The sequence below is a fragment of the Gobius niger genome, assembly GCF_951799975.1.
Source record: "Gobius niger genome assembly, chromosome: 1".
Lineage (NCBI taxonomy): Eukaryota > Metazoa > Chordata > Actinopteri > Gobiiformes > Gobiidae > Gobius > Gobius niger.
Genome location: NC_136852.1, coordinates 39,419,601 through 39,438,816, shown reverse-complemented (window position 1 = coordinate 39,438,816; position 19,216 = coordinate 39,419,601). Strand labels below are relative to the sequence as shown.

The 19,216-nt window shown below is 45.6% G+C and overlaps 2 protein-coding genes across 2 annotated transcripts; both read left to right on the top strand.

The window, feature by feature from the left end:
* Positions 1-2,941: 2,941 nt before the first annotated feature.
* Positions 2,942-4,516, top strand: LOC306973816 (UDP-glucuronosyltransferase 2A3-like; the record flags this gene model as incomplete). The annotated part of the gene is made up of 1 exon (XM_079570841.1): positions 2,942-4,516. One exon carries the CDS (start codon positions 2,942-2,944, stop codon positions 4,514-4,516), a length of 1,575 nt encoding a protein of 524 aa, XP_079426967.1.
* Positions 4,517-17,409: 12,893 nt separating this feature from the next.
* Positions 17,410-18,984, top strand: LOC306970382 (UDP-glucuronosyltransferase 2A3-like; the record flags this gene model as incomplete). Its single annotated transcript, XM_079566346.1, has 1 exon — positions 17,410-18,984. One exon carries the CDS (start codon positions 17,410-17,412, stop codon positions 18,982-18,984), a length of 1,575 nt encoding a protein of 524 aa, XP_079422472.1.
* Between the last annotated feature and the right edge of the window lie 232 nt (positions 18,985-19,216).

Here is a 19,216-nt window from a genome sequence, read left to right as displayed (position 1 = left end):
ACATATCAACGCTTGTTAACAACATCAGCTTTGATCATTTAAATTTTGTGTATGTGGGTCATTGACGTGACAATGAGAATGAAGCAACAGCAATTGTAATTATGAATATACAAAAGTAGAAATTGTTGTTATATGTTATGTTACTTTGGCAGTGCTAACAGGTCACAACAAGCAAAATTGACACAAATGGACAAGTTTAAAGTGTTAAAATGTCATTCGGTCTAACTAAGCCAAAACGGTTTTGCAATGACAAAATAAAATGTTCCCTGCGGCCTCATTTTATGAGTCATGCCATGAACATATGCAAGTTTGAGCATTATAGACACAAATGAATCACTATTTAAGTTTATTACACATTTGTCCTGGAAAATCAAGTTCCTTCAATGTCATTCAGTCCAACAAAATTCATGGGCCAATTTGAACAATAATCTCTAGACTTTCTTTAAGGGACACAGCATGAGGTTGACATCATTGTATTATCCTTCGCAACATGATTAGTTGGGCACAGGTTTCAAATGTGGCTCCTCAATTTAGCCAGTTTCACATTTGTCACAAAAAGTGGAAACGGTACAAATTTGGGTGTTATTCTGTCAAAGGTTAAAATATATTTTAAAAGTTAAATTCCACACTGTAAATTAACCATTCTTATGAAAGCCAACATTAATGCCTGTGTTGCTGATTGTTGACACCAAATGTACATTTCATAAAGATTTGGGCATTTTGAATGTCTTGTATCATTCATTGTCCATCCATCCATTTTCTTCCGCTTTATCCGGGGCCGGGTCGCGGGGGCAGCAGTCTCAGCAGAGATGCCCAAACTTCCCGATCCACGCACACCTCCTCCAGCTGTTCTGGGGGGACCCCGAGGCCACACCAGGCCAGCTCGGAGACAAAGTCCCACCACCGTGTCCTGGGTCTTCCACGAGGCCTTGTCCCACTAGGACGTGCCTGGAACACCTCCCGTGGGAGGCGACCAGGAGGCATCCGAAACAGATGCCCTCGCCACCTCAGCTGGCTCCTTTCGACGTGAAGGAGCAGCGACTCTACTCCGAGCTCCTCCCGGGTAACTGAGCTCCTCACCCGATCTCGAAGGGTGCGCCCAGCCACCCTGCGAAGGAAACTCATTTCGGCCGCTTGTATTCGCGATCTTGTCCTTTCGGTCATGACCCAAATCTCATGACCATAGGTGAGGGTGGGAACGTAGATCGATCGGTAAATCAAGAGCTTTGCCCCGACTCAGCTCCCTCTTCACCAACAGAAGCCAACAGAACAACATCGTCTGCAAACAGCAGAGATGAGATCCTGAGGCTCCCAAACCGGACACCCTCCTGCACCTAGAAATTCTGTCCATAAAAGTAATGAACAGAACCGGTGACAAAGGGCAGCCCTGGCGGAGACCAACACGCACCGGGAACAGGTCTGACTTACTGCGGGCAATGCGAACCAAGCTCCTGCTGCGGTCATACAGGGAACGGACAGCCCTTAGCAGAGGGCCCTGGACCCCATACTCCCGGAGCACCCCCCACAGGGCACCACGAGGGACGCGGTCGAATGCTTTCTCCAGATCCACAAAACACATGTGGACTGGTTGGGCGAACTCCCACGAACCCTCGAGCACCCGATGGAGGGTATAAAGCTGGTCCAGTGTGCCATGACCAGGACGAAAACCGCATCGTTCCTTCTAGATCCAAGGTTCAACTATCGGCCGGATCCTCCTCTCCAGCACCCTGGAGTAGACCTTACCGGGGAGGCTAAGGAGGGTGATTCCTCTGTAATTGGAACACACCCTCCGATCCCCCTTCTTAAAGAGAGGGACCACCACCCCGGTCTGCCAATCCAGAGGCACTGTCCCCGACCGCCACGCGATGTTGCAGAGACGTGTCAGCCAAGACAGCCCTACAACATCCAGAGACTTAAGGTACTCAGGGCGAATCTCATCCACCCCCGGAGCCCTGCCACCGAGGAGCTTTCTCACCACCTCAGTGACTTCAGCCTGGGTGATGTGCGAGCCCACCTCCGAGTCCCCAGCCTCTGCTTCCTCATCGGAAGACGTGACGACGGGATTGAGGAGGTCCTCGAAGTCCTCCTTCCACCGTCCGACGACATCCCCAGTCGAGGTCAGCAGCCCCCCACCCGCACTGTAAACAGTGTTGGTGAAGCAATGCTTCCCCCTCCTGAGGCGCCGGATGGTTTGCCAGAATCTCTTCGAGGCCGACCGATAGTCTTCCTCCATGGCTTCTCCTCTTCTCTTTATGCATCACCAGCGTTGATCAATGAGGTTGGATTAGGTCAAAAAGTGAAATGATTCAGTATTCTGGTTAAAAATGTGAATATCTGAAATTAGGTCAAGGTTATTTATAAGTCTTCAATTACATTCTTATATTATTTGAAATATTATCGTTCACATGTAATTCATATGAAAAAAAAAGAAAGAATGACAGTCAGAAATGTGGCATTCTCCTTTTTGTAGGTATTTGGTAATAATGTCGAACACATCTTTATCTCTTTCCTACACTTTGTTGTTTGTAGAAAATGCAACATTGATCTAAAATAGCTGAAATCAAAATATCCAGTCATTTCACTTCCAGATCCGTCGAGTGAGCTCAAATAAGCCCCTCCCATGAGTTATTGGTATTTCACTTCCATTTTAACTACTCTTTTTGATCTCTCAGCCATGAGACTGTAAAATCATCAATTCTTGATTATTCATGTTTTGTGTCTGTTCAAAGGACATGACATTTGAGTTGTAATAGTTCACACTGAAATGGGAGCATTTGCACTAAAAATAGGCCTGTGTATAGGATATATTTCCCTGTGCTCTTCTATGGGGTTTATGTAGCTGGACTAAAGCAATGTAATGATGATGTTTCTGTCCTGGTGTGTGGGGGAATGTACTGGCCTCTCTGCTGTTTCTGACCAGTTTCTCTCTCTCAGGTTCAGGATGCATCTGCTGCTGTTGACTCTGCTCTGCTGCGCCCCTGTGTTCGGGGGGAAGGTGCTGGTGGTTCCTTTGGATGGGTCCAGCTGGGTGAACATGCGGGTTCTCCTTGAGGAGCTGCACTCTCGGGGTCATGAGGTCACTGTGCTGAGGCCCTCTGACGCCTGGTACATCAAGGCCCAGTCTCCCTTCTACAAATCCATCACACTCAACTCTTCGTCCGGTTTCAGTGAGGAAGAGTTCAGTTTGTTCACAGCAAACCTGGTGCAACAGCGGCTCCAAGAAACCTCAGTTTGGACACAGATTGCTATGGAATATGAAAATCTTGTAACGTTCTATGAGATTCATAAGTTAATGGCTGAAATGGTCGAACAAATGTTTGAGAATGAAACACTAATGCAAGATTTGAAGGACTCTAACTATGATCTGGTTTTGACGGATCCTTTTGTCGTAGCTGGCGTTCTTCTCGCTCACAGGTTAGAGCTCCCTCTGGTGTTGACCGCGAGGTGGACCATTCAAGGGGAGGGACATTTTGCGATTGCTCCGTCTCCTCTGTCCTACATCCCGTTCCCCAGTGAATTCCCGTGCGAACTTACAGATAAAATGACCTTCATGCAGCGAGTCAAGAATGTGTTGATTTATTTCTTCACGCAGTTTCAGATCTGGTATGCGCCTGATCCACTTTTCAAACCGTTGGTTCACAAATACTTTGGTCCTGACGTGCACTACATGGAGCTGTTCCAGGCGGCCGACATTTGGCTGATGAGAACCGACTTCACGTTTGAATTCCCGCGGCCCACGATGCCAAACGTGGTTTACATTTCCGGCTTCCAGTGCAAACCCTCCAGACCTCTGTCCAAAGAGCTGGAGCAGTTTGTGCAGAGTTCAGGGGAGCATGGGGTTATCGTCATGACTTTAGGGACACTGGTGGCCCAACTGCCTGAAGACATCACTGAGGAGATCGCTGCTGCTTTTGCACAAGTCCCTCAGAAAGTCATCTGGAGATACTCGGGCAAACAGCCCTCCACTTTAGGCAACAACACTCTGCTGGTGGACTGGCTCCCCCAGGGCGACCTTCTGGGACATCCACAAACCAAGCTTTTTGTAGCTCACGGAGGAACCAACGGGCTTCAGGAAGCCATTTACCACGGCGTTCCTCTGTTGGGTTTGCCGCTGATGTTTGACCAACAGGACAACTTCTTTCGGATGGAGGTGCGTGGAGTGGCCAAAGTGCTGGACATCTCCACAGTGAACAGAGAGGTGTTTCTCCAGGCGCTGCAGGAGCTGCTGTACCAGCCCAAATATAGAGAGAATATGAAGCGTCTGTCAGAGCTGCACAGAGACCAGCCCATGAAGCCCATGGACAAAGCCATGTTCTGGATAGAGTTCGTCATGAGACACAGAGGAGCCAAACATCTGATAACAGAGTCCTACAAACTGTCCAAGATTCAGTATTACTGCATTGACGTGGTGGTGTTTCTGCTCACGTTAGCTGCACTGAGTCTGTTCATGTTCATGAAGACACTCACAGTCCTGTGGACAGCCCTGTCCTCACCCCTCAAAACCAAACAGGAATAAACTCTATGACCCTAATGCTGCTCCAGTCTTAGTTCGTCAGGAGGGTGTGATATTATGGAAACAGTCATGAAGTCAATATTACTTCATGACTCATAAAGTCAGTATGACTTCATGTGGGGGCTTTGGAGTCCTCGGCAGAAAATGTAAAATTATGATGGCCAGTCCTGTATGTGGTGCACTTGAAATGTTAAAAAGGGATAATTCTAGTGTCAAAATTGTTAAAAATGTTGACACTAGATGAATTCAATAAACGTAAGTTTATTGAATTCATTTATTTCACTTTCGCACATTTGGTTTGCTGCAAATGAAAGGTAATAAAGCTATTGTATTACATTGATTGTATTGTATTGATTTATTCCTATTTTAAAATGTTCACACAGTTCCACAAATAAACACTACAGAGTTTAGTAAATAACATAGACACTATCAGATGTAATATTTTATCTACCCAAAGTAACACGGTTCTAAATACATCTGATGTCTATTTGTTCCAGAGGAAACACTGGACAGTTTTGTCCTGGTTAATGCTGAGACTCTTGATAAAGTTTTCTCCTCAGTGAGGCCCACCACATGTCTTTTAGACCCGGTCCCAACCCCGTTTTTTAAAACATCTTATGGATCTTTTAGAGACGAGCTTCTAAACATCATGAACTGCTCTCTTCAGACGGGGGTCTTCCCGGCTGCGTTTAAAGGGGCGGTGGTGATGCTCCTGTTGAAGAAGAGCAATTTGGACTGTAAAGATTTTAACAATTTGAGACCAGTATCCAACTTACCATTTTTAAGCAAAATCTTACAAAGACTTGTCTTTATCCAACTTAATGATTTTATTACTGCACAAAATGTCCTTGAGAAATTCCAGTCTGGCTTTAGGATAAACCACAGCACCGAGCCCGCCCTCTTAAAGATTTTAAATGACTTTAGATTAAATTATGACTCACAGAAGGTCACAGTGTTGGTTCTTTTGGATCTGAGCGCTGCCTTTGATACAGTCGACCACACTATTCTTTTAACTCGTTTAAAGCACATCGGCCTCTCCGGTGCTGTACACAAATGGTTTACTTCCTACCTCACAGACAGGACGTTCATGGTAAGTGTGGATACCTGCTCCTCTAAGGTCCATAAAATTACATGTGGTGTGCCCCAGGGTTCAATTTTAGGCCCAGTGCTTTTTAATCTGTATATGCTCCCTCTTGGTGATGTCATCAGGAGACACGGAGTCACTCTCACAGTTATGCTGATGATACACAGTTATACATCTCCATGTCTCCTGATGACACCAGGCCAATAGATGCACTTTTTAACTGCATTTTAGAATCAAATTCTGGATGGCAGAAAACTTGCTCCTGCTTAACCAGGACAAAACTGAAATGTTAATCATCGGCCCTGAGAGAGAGACTTTTACCCAAACTACAGTCACTGTCTATGAATCCTTCCTCACAGGTGAAGAACCTGGGTGTGATCTTTGACTCTGAGCTGGCGTTTATTCCACACATTAAGAATATCACAAAGACAGGTTTTTACCATCTAAAGAACATAGCCAGAGTCGCCCCATTCTCTCTCGGGCCAACACGGAGACGCTCATGCATGCTTTTATTACCAGTCGTATCCACTACTGTAATGCTCTGCTTTCTGGTCTTTCCAAAAAGAGGATCTCAGGTTTACAACTTTTACAAAATTCAGCAGCTCGTGTCCTGACAAAGACCAGGAGGCGGGACCACATTACACCGGTTTTAGAATCGCTGCATTGGCTCCCCGTGTGTTTCAGGATCCATTTTAAAGTTCTTTTAATGGTTTTTAAATGTCTTAATGGTCTTGGTCCTTCTTATCTTTCAGAACTGCTTATACCTTACGAACCTTCACGGCCCCTTCGCTCCTCCGGCAGGGGTCTCCTAGTTATTCCTAAAGTCAACAAAAAGACTCATGGTGAGGCGTCTTTCCAACATTACGGCCCTCGCCTCTGGAACGACCTGAGGAGGAGCTTAGGGCTGTAGAGAACGAACATGTTTTTAAGAGCAGCTCAAGACCCACCTTTTTAGCTTAGCCTTTAACTGACTAATGTATTTATTTAATCCTAATATATAAAATATATATATGGGAGGTTGTGCCAGGTGTATTGTTTTAATGTTGTAATCTGTAAAGCACTTTGTGATACCTTTCGGTATGAAAAGCGCTTTATAAATAAAGTTTGATTGATTGATTGATATCATTAGAATAACAAGCGAGTTAGAAACAACGTTCATGGGCAGCTGCTAAATGAGTCTCTTGGAAACTTATTGGGTTAGGGAGTTAGGGTTTGGTTTAGGGTCAGGGGTTAGGTTTATGATTAATGTTAGAAACAGCACCAAACAACGCGATGTAAGTTGTGTATCACTCACACAGATCTTACACTTAGTTTTATGGAACTAGAAGATCTTGGCTTTCAAATGAGGTCTCACACTGTCTTGTCAATATGCTTTGAGATTTGGATATTTGGATATGCATAATTACTAACCCTAACTCTAATCCTAAACTGGCAGATAACAGGTTAATATAATGTTTTTAAAGGGACTATACAGAGTTTAAAAATGTTAAAATGAAGTATTTAGTACTTGTTCCAGCCATGTCCTAATGTGTAGAATGAGCCCAGACCTGTTTACCACAACTGCCTCTAAAATCCTGCACTGTCACTCAAAAAGTTTTACTTCGGGTCCGAAGTGCCGTCACCAATGGCCGCTGGCTGCTCTGCTTTATGACCACGACACTGGGGGCCGCCATTGCTCCGGCATTGCTGTAGTACCTCCATATCGCCACTAGGCCCCCATTGAAAAGCATTGGAGTTTAGACACCTTAAAAACTACTTTAACGCCTGGTTTCAATTTTTTCAACACTAGACTAGGCTAGATGTTCCTCCTGAGATAACGCTGGGTTAGTCACAATTAATGAAACCAGGCTGGTTTTCGTAAGAAGAATTTTTGAAATCTCGCACACTGCGTCAGCAGTGATGCGGTCGCTGTATCGGTCTGTCGTGGTGAAGAGGGAGCTGAGTCGGGGCAAAGCTCTCGATTTACCGATCGATCTACGTTCCCGCCCTCACCTATGGTCATGAGATTTGGGTCATGACCGAAAGGACAAGATCGCGAATACAAGCGGCCGAAATGAGTTTCCTTCGCAGGGTGGAGTCGCTGTAGAGTAGAGTCGATGCTCCTTCACGTCGAAAGGAGCAGCTGAGGTGGCTCGGGCATCTGTTCCGGATGCCTCCTGGTCGCCTCCCTCGGGAGGTGTTCCAGGCATGTCCTGGTGGAACAAGGCCTCGTGGAAGACCCAGGACACACTGGTGGGACTATGTCTCCGAGCTGGCCTGGTGTCGCCTCGGGGTCCCCCCAGAACAGCTGGAGGAGGTGTGTGTGGATCGGGAAGTTTGGGCATCTCTGCTGAGACTGCTGCCCCCGCGACCCGGCCCCGGATAAAGCGGAAGTGAGTGGAGTGGATGGATGGATGGATGGATGGATGGATGGACTTAATGAGGGTCGGACTGTTAGCATTGGAGCAGCGCGAGCTACACGTCACGCAAGGGCCGAGTCTACGATGAAGATCCCGCCCTTATGTCCTTTTTAGGAACATGCTTCGTCAGAGCTGGGGAGGGGGAGTCTGTAAATCCTCCATGAATTCCCCCTCGACCGTGGTCATTATGGTAAACGGGGAGGAGTGAGCAGAAGACGTCCATTATTTTTTACAGTCTATGGCCATCACGCACGAGCTTAATATAGACGGTGCAGTTACAAATGTGACCTGAGGTGGCAGTAATGAGTATAAAATGGCTAACTTGCATCTAGCCCCTTCAAGCCAAAAAAACCTCATGACATGAATGCTGACGAGCACTTTTTTATGTGTCGCTGTGTGTTGAACTGTGACCACAGATATAATATAATAAAGATGAGCGGGTCCCATTCAGCCCCATTCATTGAAAAAGGTTCCCGAGTTGTGTGTCGCTCTGTCTCCTCCTACGCAGCCTGTTCCTTAAAAGGGCAAAGGGAAGCCCTGCACTCATGGGGTAGGCGGAGCCTCCACAGAGCTCCAGAGCTTGATTGACAGGCTCTGGAGTCAGTCAATGTACTGAAAATGCTTCGAAATTTCAGGCTGACGAATGAAAACCAGCGTGGTTAAAAATATTTCACCTCCCCCAGCGTGGTTACCTGGATCATAGCGATTTTTAGAAAAAGAAAAACTCTTTGGAGCCAGGCTTTTAAACCGTTCTTGGGACGTTTGAGGTCCGATTAGAATCAATGTTCCCAAGTGTCTCTTGGAGTCGCCCCTGGCCACCAGGGGGTGGTATTACAGCAATGTCAGCTCCCCATCATAAGGACCAGACAGAAGCGTGTTCCTCGCCCATTGACTCTAACCTGTGCTCCACTTCCTCATGTCACTTATCAAAATCCCTCTCTACACAGGGAGCAGAGGGGCCATAAACGCACCGCACCTTCTCCACATACATATGCACTAGTGTTACTTCAGACCGTCCTCAGTCCTGGTGCGCTCCGTGACTCCACAGAGACGACGCACTGTGAGTACAATAGTATGAGTAGAATGTCCTATTAGCTGCATTTTATGTCAACTGCAGTAAAAATATTTAGAAGATAATATAGTTTTGAATTAAAATAAAAAAATTTTTTTGCAAGATAGAAAAGCCAACATTAATGCCTGTGTTGCTGATTGTTGATAACAAAGGTACATTTATTAAAGTGGCATCTTGTATCTCTTCTATCATTGAGGTTCACTTATACTCTGGTTATAATTTTCTTCAGTATTATGCGGTGAAATTGCACCATGTCATTTGGTACATCACAGTATGTCATCTGGCCTAACAGTAAATATTTCGGGGAAATGCATCAAAATGTATGTTTTTTTTTGTTCACCAAAGCACAAATAATAAAGAAGTAATCTAATACATTCTGAAGTTTTACCTAGTTTCAGGAGTTTTACGTTTTTTTGTATTAATGCGTCACCAGCGTTGATCAATGAGGTTGGATGAGGTCAAAATGAAATGATTCAGTATAGGTGGCGGTCACGTTTTAGAATGTGATGATGTCATAATGTCAGATGGAGGGCGGGGCCAATACAGCTCTATGGGAGAAATGCAGTTTTTGTAAGAAATTTCCAAAACGAAAATTGACAAATGTTTTTCCTCATCAGTGTTTGATCGTGATTGGATTCACAAACCTGACATATTACATTTATGTCTGAAAGTCCTTTCTACTCGACAATATCACACTCATGTTTTTGAATATTTTCTCCACTTTTGGACGCCTTATTTGACATATGTTCATCTATCCATCCATTTTCTTCCACTTGTCCGTTGCCGGGTCGTGGGGATCACATTGCACCAGCCCTTATGGCTCCTCCTGCAGGTGGTGGGTCCACAGAAGGACGGCCTCACGATTTTACCCGGGCCTGTTGGTCTCTCATGAAGGGCTTCTGAACCGCTCTTTGTCTGACCCGTCACCTAGGACCTGTTTGCGATGGGAGACCCTACCAGGGGCGAGAAGCCCCCGACAACAGAGCTCTCAGGATCATTCGGGCGCTCAAACCCCTCCACCACGTTAAGGTGATGGTTCCAGGAGGGGACATTTGTTCATATGTGCTGAAAGAGGAGACAATGAACCTTGAGACAGTTTGCGTTTCATGTTAATTCTTCCAGCAATGACTGAGATATTGACAAAAAACGAACAAAAAAAAAGACAAAAAATCTGCAGGTCTTTCTTTCTGACTGACCACTGTCTTCTATGCTACAAAAAGAAGAGCCGTGCTTTCCCAAACAAGATCATCTTCATGCATGACAACGCACCATGTCCTGCTGTAAAGAATACCTCTGCATCACTGGCTGCTATGGGGATAAAAGGAGAGAAACTCATGATGTGGACCCCCTCCTCCCCTGACTTCAACCCTATTGAGAACCTTTGGAGCCTCAACAAAAAAAACTTCTATGAGGGCGGGAGGCAGTTTTCATCCAAACAGCAGCTCTGGGAGGCTATTCTGACATCCTGCAAAGAAATCCAAGCAGAAACTGTCCAAAAACTCACAAGTTTAATGGATTTAAGAATTTTGAAGCTGCTATCACACAAGGGCTCCTTTGGTAAAATATAGCTTGACCTGTTGAATAGTTTTTGATTTCAGTAAATATGTCCTCCTAATGCTACAAATTCAACAAATGACCTTTTTCAGTTAATTACAAGCTTTAAAATGTATTGAAACGATGAGTTGCATAATAATTTGGAACAGTGGATTTTGAGGTTTTTACTATATTTATTTTTGAAACAAATACTGTTATCACTGGGAGATTTTTCCAACCACATTAAAATGATCCTCCAGTTAAAGACTTGAAAATTATGCTGACTCTCATTTGAGTTGACAATTTAGAAAATCTTAGAAAAAATGTAAAATAAATTTGCATAATAATTTGGAACGCAGTGTATAGCTTGCAGCGCTGTGGCCTCTGTGTCTGATACCAAAATCAGACACAAAATTCTGCAGGCGCCAGGAGGAGGGGACACGGACCCAGAGAGCAGCGAGGCGAGCGAGGATAAACATGGACGCCGATAACTAATGTCTGCAAAGTTTAGTGGCTATTTGCTAGTTCAAGCTAGGTTTCTTGTCATGTGTTGCAGTTGTTTATTTGATGTAGACTCGCTGTTTGAGGGGATGATATGACAGACCAAGCTGTATCCACAGTAACGCGTTATGATACTACTTATGCAGCACAGCTCTGTGCATGGGAGACAGTCATGAGGAATGACCCTGCGAATTACACAAAATCAAGATCTCTACAAGCTTAATAAATACAGTCAGTGCATCCCTAGCTTTCAGCCACTTCTTATTTGAGAGAGATCCGCTTCATATTTTCGGTTTTATGGTAAGATAAAGTTACGCTGGGTTTGTGCAGTGAAATGTAAACACGCACGGGGCCTTTTCCTCTCATGTGTGTAGCATTGTTACCAAAGTAGTACAGGAGTATTTTCTAAAGTTATGACTTTAGTTATGTCTAGAGTCTGGCTCTGGTCAGGGGCGGACTGGGACTGAAAAACGGCCCTGGACTCTGACCGGCCAGGCCCAAATTTGCATAAATACGCACTTCTAAAAATACATACACTGCTCACAAAAACTTAGGGCACACTCAAAAAACACATCCTAGATGTCAATAAATTTGATTTTTCGGATGAAAATCTTTCTTCATAGTGTAGGGCAATGTGTTGAGAACAAAATAACATAAGAATGATAAATGGAAATCAAATTCTCAGCCCCTGGAGGTCTGGATCCAAAACTATAGTCAAAATCCAAGTGACAAATCAGGTCACTGGTTGATCCAAACTCTGTAGAAATTCCTCCAAACGAGTCTGTATCATCCTCAGTCGTGTGTGTGGCCTCCACGTGCCTGAATGCACTCCCTACAACGCCTGGGCAGCTCCTGATGAGACCACGGATGTCCTCCTGAGGGATCTCCTCCCAGACCTGGACTAGAGCATCAGTCAGCTCCTGGACAGTCTGTGGTGCGACGTGGCGTTGATGGATGGACCGAGACATGATGTCCCAGATGTGCTCTATTGGATTTAAGTCTGGGGAACGGGCAGGCCAGTCCAGAACATCAATACCTTCATCATGCAGGACCTGCTGACACACTCTTGCCACATGTGGCCTGGCATTATCAGGCATCAGAAGGAACCCAGGGCCCACAGCACCAGCATATGGTCTTACAATAGGTCTGAGGATCTCATCCCGGTCCCCGATGCCAGTCAGGGAACCTCTGGCTCGCACATGGAGGGCTGTGCGGCCCTCCAATGAAATGCCTCCCCAGACCATCACTGACCCACCACCAAACCGGTCATGCTGGATGATGTTGCAGCAGCAGAACGTTCTCCAGGGCGTCTCCAGACTCTGTCACGTCTGTCACATGTGCTCAGGGTGAACCTGCTCTCATCCGTGAAGAGCACAGGGCACCACTGGCCAATCTGCCAATCGCTGTGTTCTCGGGCAAATGCCAATCGGGCTGCACGGTGTTGGGCAGTAAGCACCGGCCCAACGCCCTCATACCCCCCCTCATAACCCCCTCATGGAGTCGGTTTCTGACCGTTTGAGGACCAACATGCACATTTGTGGCCCTCTGGAGGTCATCTTGTAGGGCTCGGGCAGTGCTTCTCCTGTTTCTCCGTGCACAAATGAGCAGATAGCGGTCCTGCTGCTGGGTTGTTGACCTCGGTCGCCCCCCCCAGGTCTCCTGGTGTACTGGCCTGTCTCCTGGTGTCTCCTCCATGCTCTGGACACTGCGCTGGGAGACACAGCAAACCTTCTTGCCACAGCACGAATGGACGTGCCATTTTGGATGAGCATCACTCCCTGAGCAGCTTCTGTGGGTTGTAGATGCTCCTCATGATGCCTCTAGTGGTGAGAACACTGGGCAAATGCAAAAGTGTTCCAAAAATACGGTCCAAAGGATGAAGACAGGGAAATGGTCTGTGGTCACCACCTGCAAAACCATTCCTCTTTTGGAGTGATCTTGCTAATTGCCTCTCATTTCCACCTGTTGTCTGTTTAATTTCCACAACACCAAGTGAAACTGATTCACAATAAGCGTGGCTTCCTAACTGGACAGTCTGATATCCCAGAAATTTGACTGACTTGGAGTTACATTGTGTTTTTTGAGTGTGCCCTAAGTTTTTGTGAGCAGTGTATTTTAACCTCTTACAGTGTTAATTTCGTCGACTAAAATATTTAGTCTTAATTTTAGTCAAAGTGTTATTTTTGACGACTAAAATTGGACTAAAACTAAATTAAAAGTTGTTCATGAGACTAAAACTATGACTATAATGTCCAGATATTTTAGTCGACTAAAATAAGACTAAATAAAAATGAAAATCATCTAAACTTCTATTGACAGTCTGAAAAAGCCTCAGATCATCTACAATCACTGCTAATGGATCAGCTGAGCTTTGTTCATGTGGAGCAGCTCCATGAAGATTGTGTTGTTGTGTTTTGTCATATTTTTTGTCTTTCGTTGCTTTGTTTTTGGGTTTTTATCTTTTTCATTCACTTATTTGTTGCTTTTCTCGCACATTTTGGTTCCGTTTTCATCCTTGTTTTGTCGCTATTTTGATGCTTTTCTTTTAAGCTCTTAACTTTGGAGAAAGCTTGGTTAAATCGGGGGGTAAGAGGTTAAAGAGAAAATTGAGAGGCCAGACCAGTGGCCCGAGAGCCAGTGGCCCTTCTGTGCTCTTCCATAATGGACATATGGCCAGTCCGCCCCTGGCTCTGGTACAACTAATAACCATGCAATACCTAACCTAGAAAGAAAGCCGTGTGTGCAGGTTACGGATAATATAACGTAGTCATTGTCCTAATGCCCGTGTGTGAGTTCTTCTTTCCCTCTGGTCACATGTGTGTGTGTTGGGATAATGTTGCTAGTTGTCATTGTGTTGCTAGTTGTTGCAGAGGTAGACTCTATGGGAAGTGGATTTATACAAGAGACATTTATTTATATACTACCTGTTTGTAAACCTTTTTTTTTTTTCTTTGATGACACATTTTTCTTGCTTTTTGCCTTGTCTCCCCCCTGTGCTTTACAGCTTTACGGGAGGATCAGGTATGGCTTATCTAAATGAGATGTAAATGAGCCCTATTGTCACTCGAGCAGCAGAGAGAGGTGAGAACTGCCCTTTTTCTGCCCTTTGGACTTTTAAGAGTTGTTCAATTCAACTCGTTGCTACATCTCCAAGTAGGATCAGATTTCCATGTGTTACACATTGTTGGAAAGCTTGGAGACCACACGTTAACAATCTGTGAAAAGCTGAAAATGCCCCAGAACCAAATTGTGTCCCTGATTCCTTTGACTGGGCACATATATTACTTTTTAGCAGTAGGTACAGCATTTTTGACTAATGAGTCTGAGAAATAAGGTTGAGTCTCAGAAATATTGCTTGTTGTTTTAAAGAGTTTTAGTGTTTTTTTCTTGCATATTTGCCGGTCTGCTAGGACCTGGAAGTAGAGCTGTGATGTCACCACTTAAAAAACGTATTCACCTTATTCTGGAGGTTTGTGTGGGCGCTGCCATAAACTGTGCCCACCTCTTTTCTCCTATCTGTTAATATAGGACTGGAGAAGTCGAGATAAAGTCAGTTCCTACACGAAAACAAAGCCGATTTTTGGCCGTGCAGAGAAACGGTGCAGTGTTGACTTGTTGGTGCAAATGAACATTGGACATTTATGTTCATTCTCGCTCTACAGGAAGTGAAAAACAGGCCAAAGTGGGTGGGGCGGAACAAGGTGAATAGGCTGTTTAGAATGTTAAGATTTGTCACGTGAGCGCAACCTATTTGGGTGTAAAACGAGTCATCTGAAATCATTTATTTATAGGTCTTCGATGACATTCTTGCATCACTTGAAATACCGTAAATTCTCTAATACTGGCCTGTATTCCATTACCGGCCGGGTCTCTAACAGAGGCCGGGTCTCTGACAGGGGCCGGGTCTCTAACAGAGGCCGGGTTCGCGGCTGGTGGAGGCAAATAAAAGCCGGTCTCTAAAACAGGCCGGGGCCATTATTAGAAACTATAGCAGTAGAAATATTCCCCATGTTAGGAATTTGTCTCATACTGGTGTAAATGAAAACTCACGTGCAGGAAGTAAACAAACGGGAACCCAGGCCGGGGGGAATGCTGCAGAGTTGAGCTGATCCAAGCTTTGACACAGATTTAGCAACTTTTCAAACCTCCTGTGACTATATTTGGAAACAGGGCAAACAACAAATGTTTGTGACCCTCCAGGGTTTTAATAAAGTCACCATCGCGTCTTCAAAGCACGTCCAGCTGCTCCGTGTGCAGGTCAGTCCCACGCCTCAAAATAACTCCTCCGATCAGTGCGAGCGTCTCGTCTTCTCTCGGGTCAGTCTCATGATCGATCACAAACACAAACGCTCCGTCTAAACTCGCCTTTACACGAGATAACAACAAATAATCCGGTCCACGGTAAAAACGAAACAGAAACCTGCAGTGACATTGATGTCAAAGCTCCGCTAACAGCAACGAAACACTTCCTGTTGTCCCGACAAAATAAAAGGCTTCAATGTTCCAGCCGCTGGGAGAGGGTTTGAAATGATAATTAATAAATGAACCTAATATTTTAGGTGCAAATGGACACAAATGTCGTTTTTCTTTGTTTTCCTGGTCGTCCGTTTTGCTCAAATAGAAATAAAGGCCTGTCTCTAATTGTGGCCTGGTTCCAATAAAGGCCTGGTCCTAGATGCCCTTGAGTAAATAAAGGCCCCGGCCTATATTAGAGCATTTACGGCATTATCATTCACTTGAAATCTACCAAAAGATGTTGGGCCGAATGACATTTATAAAGGTAGTACTAGCTGAGACCCGGCCTTCGGCCGAGCCTCGCTAGTTTCCACATTTGATAGTCTGAGATTATGAGTTATTACAAAGAAATGTCCAACCCGTCACACAGTTCAGCTGTAGACCAGTGGTTCCCAACCCATTCCAAAAACTATGGCCACTACAAATGTTTAAAATAATTAATGCAAAAAATAATTTCAAACAAACTGCAATTTGAGTGTTTGATGCACCCGTACTCCTTTCTTATAAACTACAACCACAATATGTTCGCTAAAAGGGAGTAGAATTCAAGAGACAGTGGAATAAGCATGGATAAATATTAGGGGTTCAGCTCTAACGGTTCGGTTCACGGTGCAGGACCCGTGGTTTAGTCCATCACGGTAGTGTACAATGTAAAAAAAAAAAAAAGTTGGTTTTGAATTGAAATAGCCTAATGATCGTTGTTAGACAGTATTGATAACCTTACAATAAAATTGGCAATGCATTCAAAGCAGCTTTAGAATGAAATGTACCTCTGGGCTCACAATACGTGAAAGCAAATGACACACATCTCCCTGTGTGCGCGCGCACACACAGACGCGCACGCACACACGCACGCGCACACCGGCCTGTTTTGATGCACGCGCGCACACATACACGCACCGACGCACACACAAACGCACGCACGCGCACACACACACATCGCCCTGTGTGGATGCGCGCACACGCACGGCAGTCAGATCGCGTGCATTCGCGTTGTTGTTGTGACGGCGGGTTGTCCTCGGACAGCAGCACCGCGGTCCATATGGACCCGTGGCCAATGCCCTCGGGCGGCGGGACCGCAACGTGGGGGCCGGCACCACGCACAAACTCACTACTGTCGCCAGGCTTCCTGATGTTCCCAAACGGTCTCCCATCCCAGTCCTAACCAGGCCCTTCCTTGCTTAGCTTCGGAGGAACGGTCTCCCATCCCAGTCCTAACCAGGCCCGTCCCTGCTTAGCTTCAAAGTCGGTATGGGAAATAAACATGGCGGCGCCCAGGCGGCGGCCATTGAGATAGCGTTTTCTATAATAGATTCTCCCTTTTATAGGTATTTGGTAATAATGTCGAACACATCTCTATCTTACACTTTTTTTTCTGGAAAATGTAACATTGATCTAAAACAGTTGAAATAAAATAACCAGTAGTTTCACTTCCTGATCCATCGAGTGAGCTCAAATAAGCCCCTCCTACTCCCCCTCCTCTTGCTCCCCTTCACTGTGCAGATGGTTCAATCGAGACAATAAACATCTCCTTCTCGGCACGTGTGGCGATAGTGAAGCTATGGCGAGTCCTCATCTGAGAGATGGGCTACAACTGTCGGGTTGTAAATAAATTTGCATAATAATTTGGAGCGCAGTGTACAATCTGTATGTAGATCGACATATTTCCCAATGCTCTTCTATGGTGTGTATGTAGACTGAATCAATATGATGATGTGATGATGTTTCTGTCCTGGTGTGTGGGGGAATGTACTGTACTGTTTCTGACCAGTTTCTCTCTCTCAGGTTCAGGATGCATCTGCTGCTGGTGGCTCTGCTCTGCTGCGCCCCTGTGTTCGGGGGGAAGGTGCTGGTGGTTCCTGTGGACGGGTCCCACTGGGTGAACATGCGGGTTCTTGTTGAGGAGCTGCACTCTCGGGGTCATGAGGTCACTGTGCTGAGGCCCTCTGATGCCTGGTACATCAAGGCCCAGTCTCCCTTCTACAAATCCATCACACTCAACTCTTCTTCCGGATTCAGCGAGGAAGAATTCAGTTTGTTCACCGCTCACATGGTGCAACATAGGCTCCAAGAAACCTCAGTTTGGGCACGGATTGCCTTGGAATATGAAAATCTTGTAGCATATTATGAGATGAATAAGTTAATGGCTGAAATGATTGAACAAATGTTTGAGAATGAGACTTTAATGCAGGATTTGAAGGATTCTAACTATGACCTGGTTTTGACGGATCCTTTATTCGCAACTGGCGTTCTTCTCGCTCACAGGTTAGAGCTCCCTCTGGTGTTGAACGTGAGGTGGACAGTCCAAGGAGAGGCCCATTTTGCGATTGCTCCGTCTCCTCTTTCCTACATCCCGATCCCCTCTGAATTCCCGTGCGAACTCACAGATAAAATGAGCTTCATGCAGCGAGTCACGAACATGTTGGTTTATTTCTATACGCGGTTTCAGAACTGGTATATGAGCGACACAGTTTACGAACCGCTGGTTCACAAATACTTTGGTCCTGACGTGCACTACATGGAGCTGTTCCAGGCGGCCGACATTTGGCTGATGAGAAACGACTTCACGTTTGAATTCCCGCGGCCCACGATGCCAAACGTGGTTTACATGTCAGGCTTCCAGTGCAAACCCTCCAGACCTCTGTCCAAAGAGCTGGAGCAGTTTGTGCAGAGTTCAGGGGAGCATGGGGTTATCGTCATGACTTTAGGGACACTGGTGGCCCAACTGCCTGAAGACATCACTGAGGAGATCGCTGCTGCTTTTGCACAAGTCCCTCAGAAAGTCATCTGGAGACACTCGGGCAAACAGCCCTCCACTTTAGGCAACAACACTCTGCTGGTGGACTGGCTCCCTCAGAACGACCTTCTGGGACATCCACAAACCAAGCTTTTTGTAGCTCACGGAGGAACCAACGGGCTTCAGGAAGCCATTTACCACGGCGTTCCTCTGTTGGGTTTGCCGCTGTTCTTCGACCAACTGGACAACTTCTTTCGGATGGAGGTGCGTGGAGTGGCCAAAGTGCTGGACATCTCCACAGTGAACAGAGAGGTGTTTCTCCAGGCGCTGCAGGAGCTGCTGCACCAGCCCAAACATAGAGAGAATATGAAGCGTCTGTCAGAGCTGCACAGAGACCAGCCCATGAAGCCCATGGACAAAGCCATGTTCTGGATAGAGTTCGTCATGAGACACAGAGGAGCCAAACATCTGATAACAGAGTCCTACAAACTGTCCAAGATTCAGTATTACTGCATTGACGTGGTGGTGTTTCTGCTCACGTTAGCTGCACTGAGTCTGTTCATGTTCATGAAGACACTCACAGTCCTGTGGACAGCCCTGTCCTCACGCCTCAAAACCAAACAGGAATAAACTCTATGGCCCTAATGCTGCTCCAGTCTTAGTTCGTCAGAAGGGTGTGATATTATGGAAACAGTCATGAAGCCAATCATATTTACTGTACAACACTGTGAAATTTAATTTACAAATAAATGTACTTTTTCCCGACTGAATTAAAATATAAATCTGTTATTTTAGTCCCCACTTTGACCAGTTATGTTTTTCAAACTCAAATGTTTGGACTGACGCAAAAGCACCGCGCTGC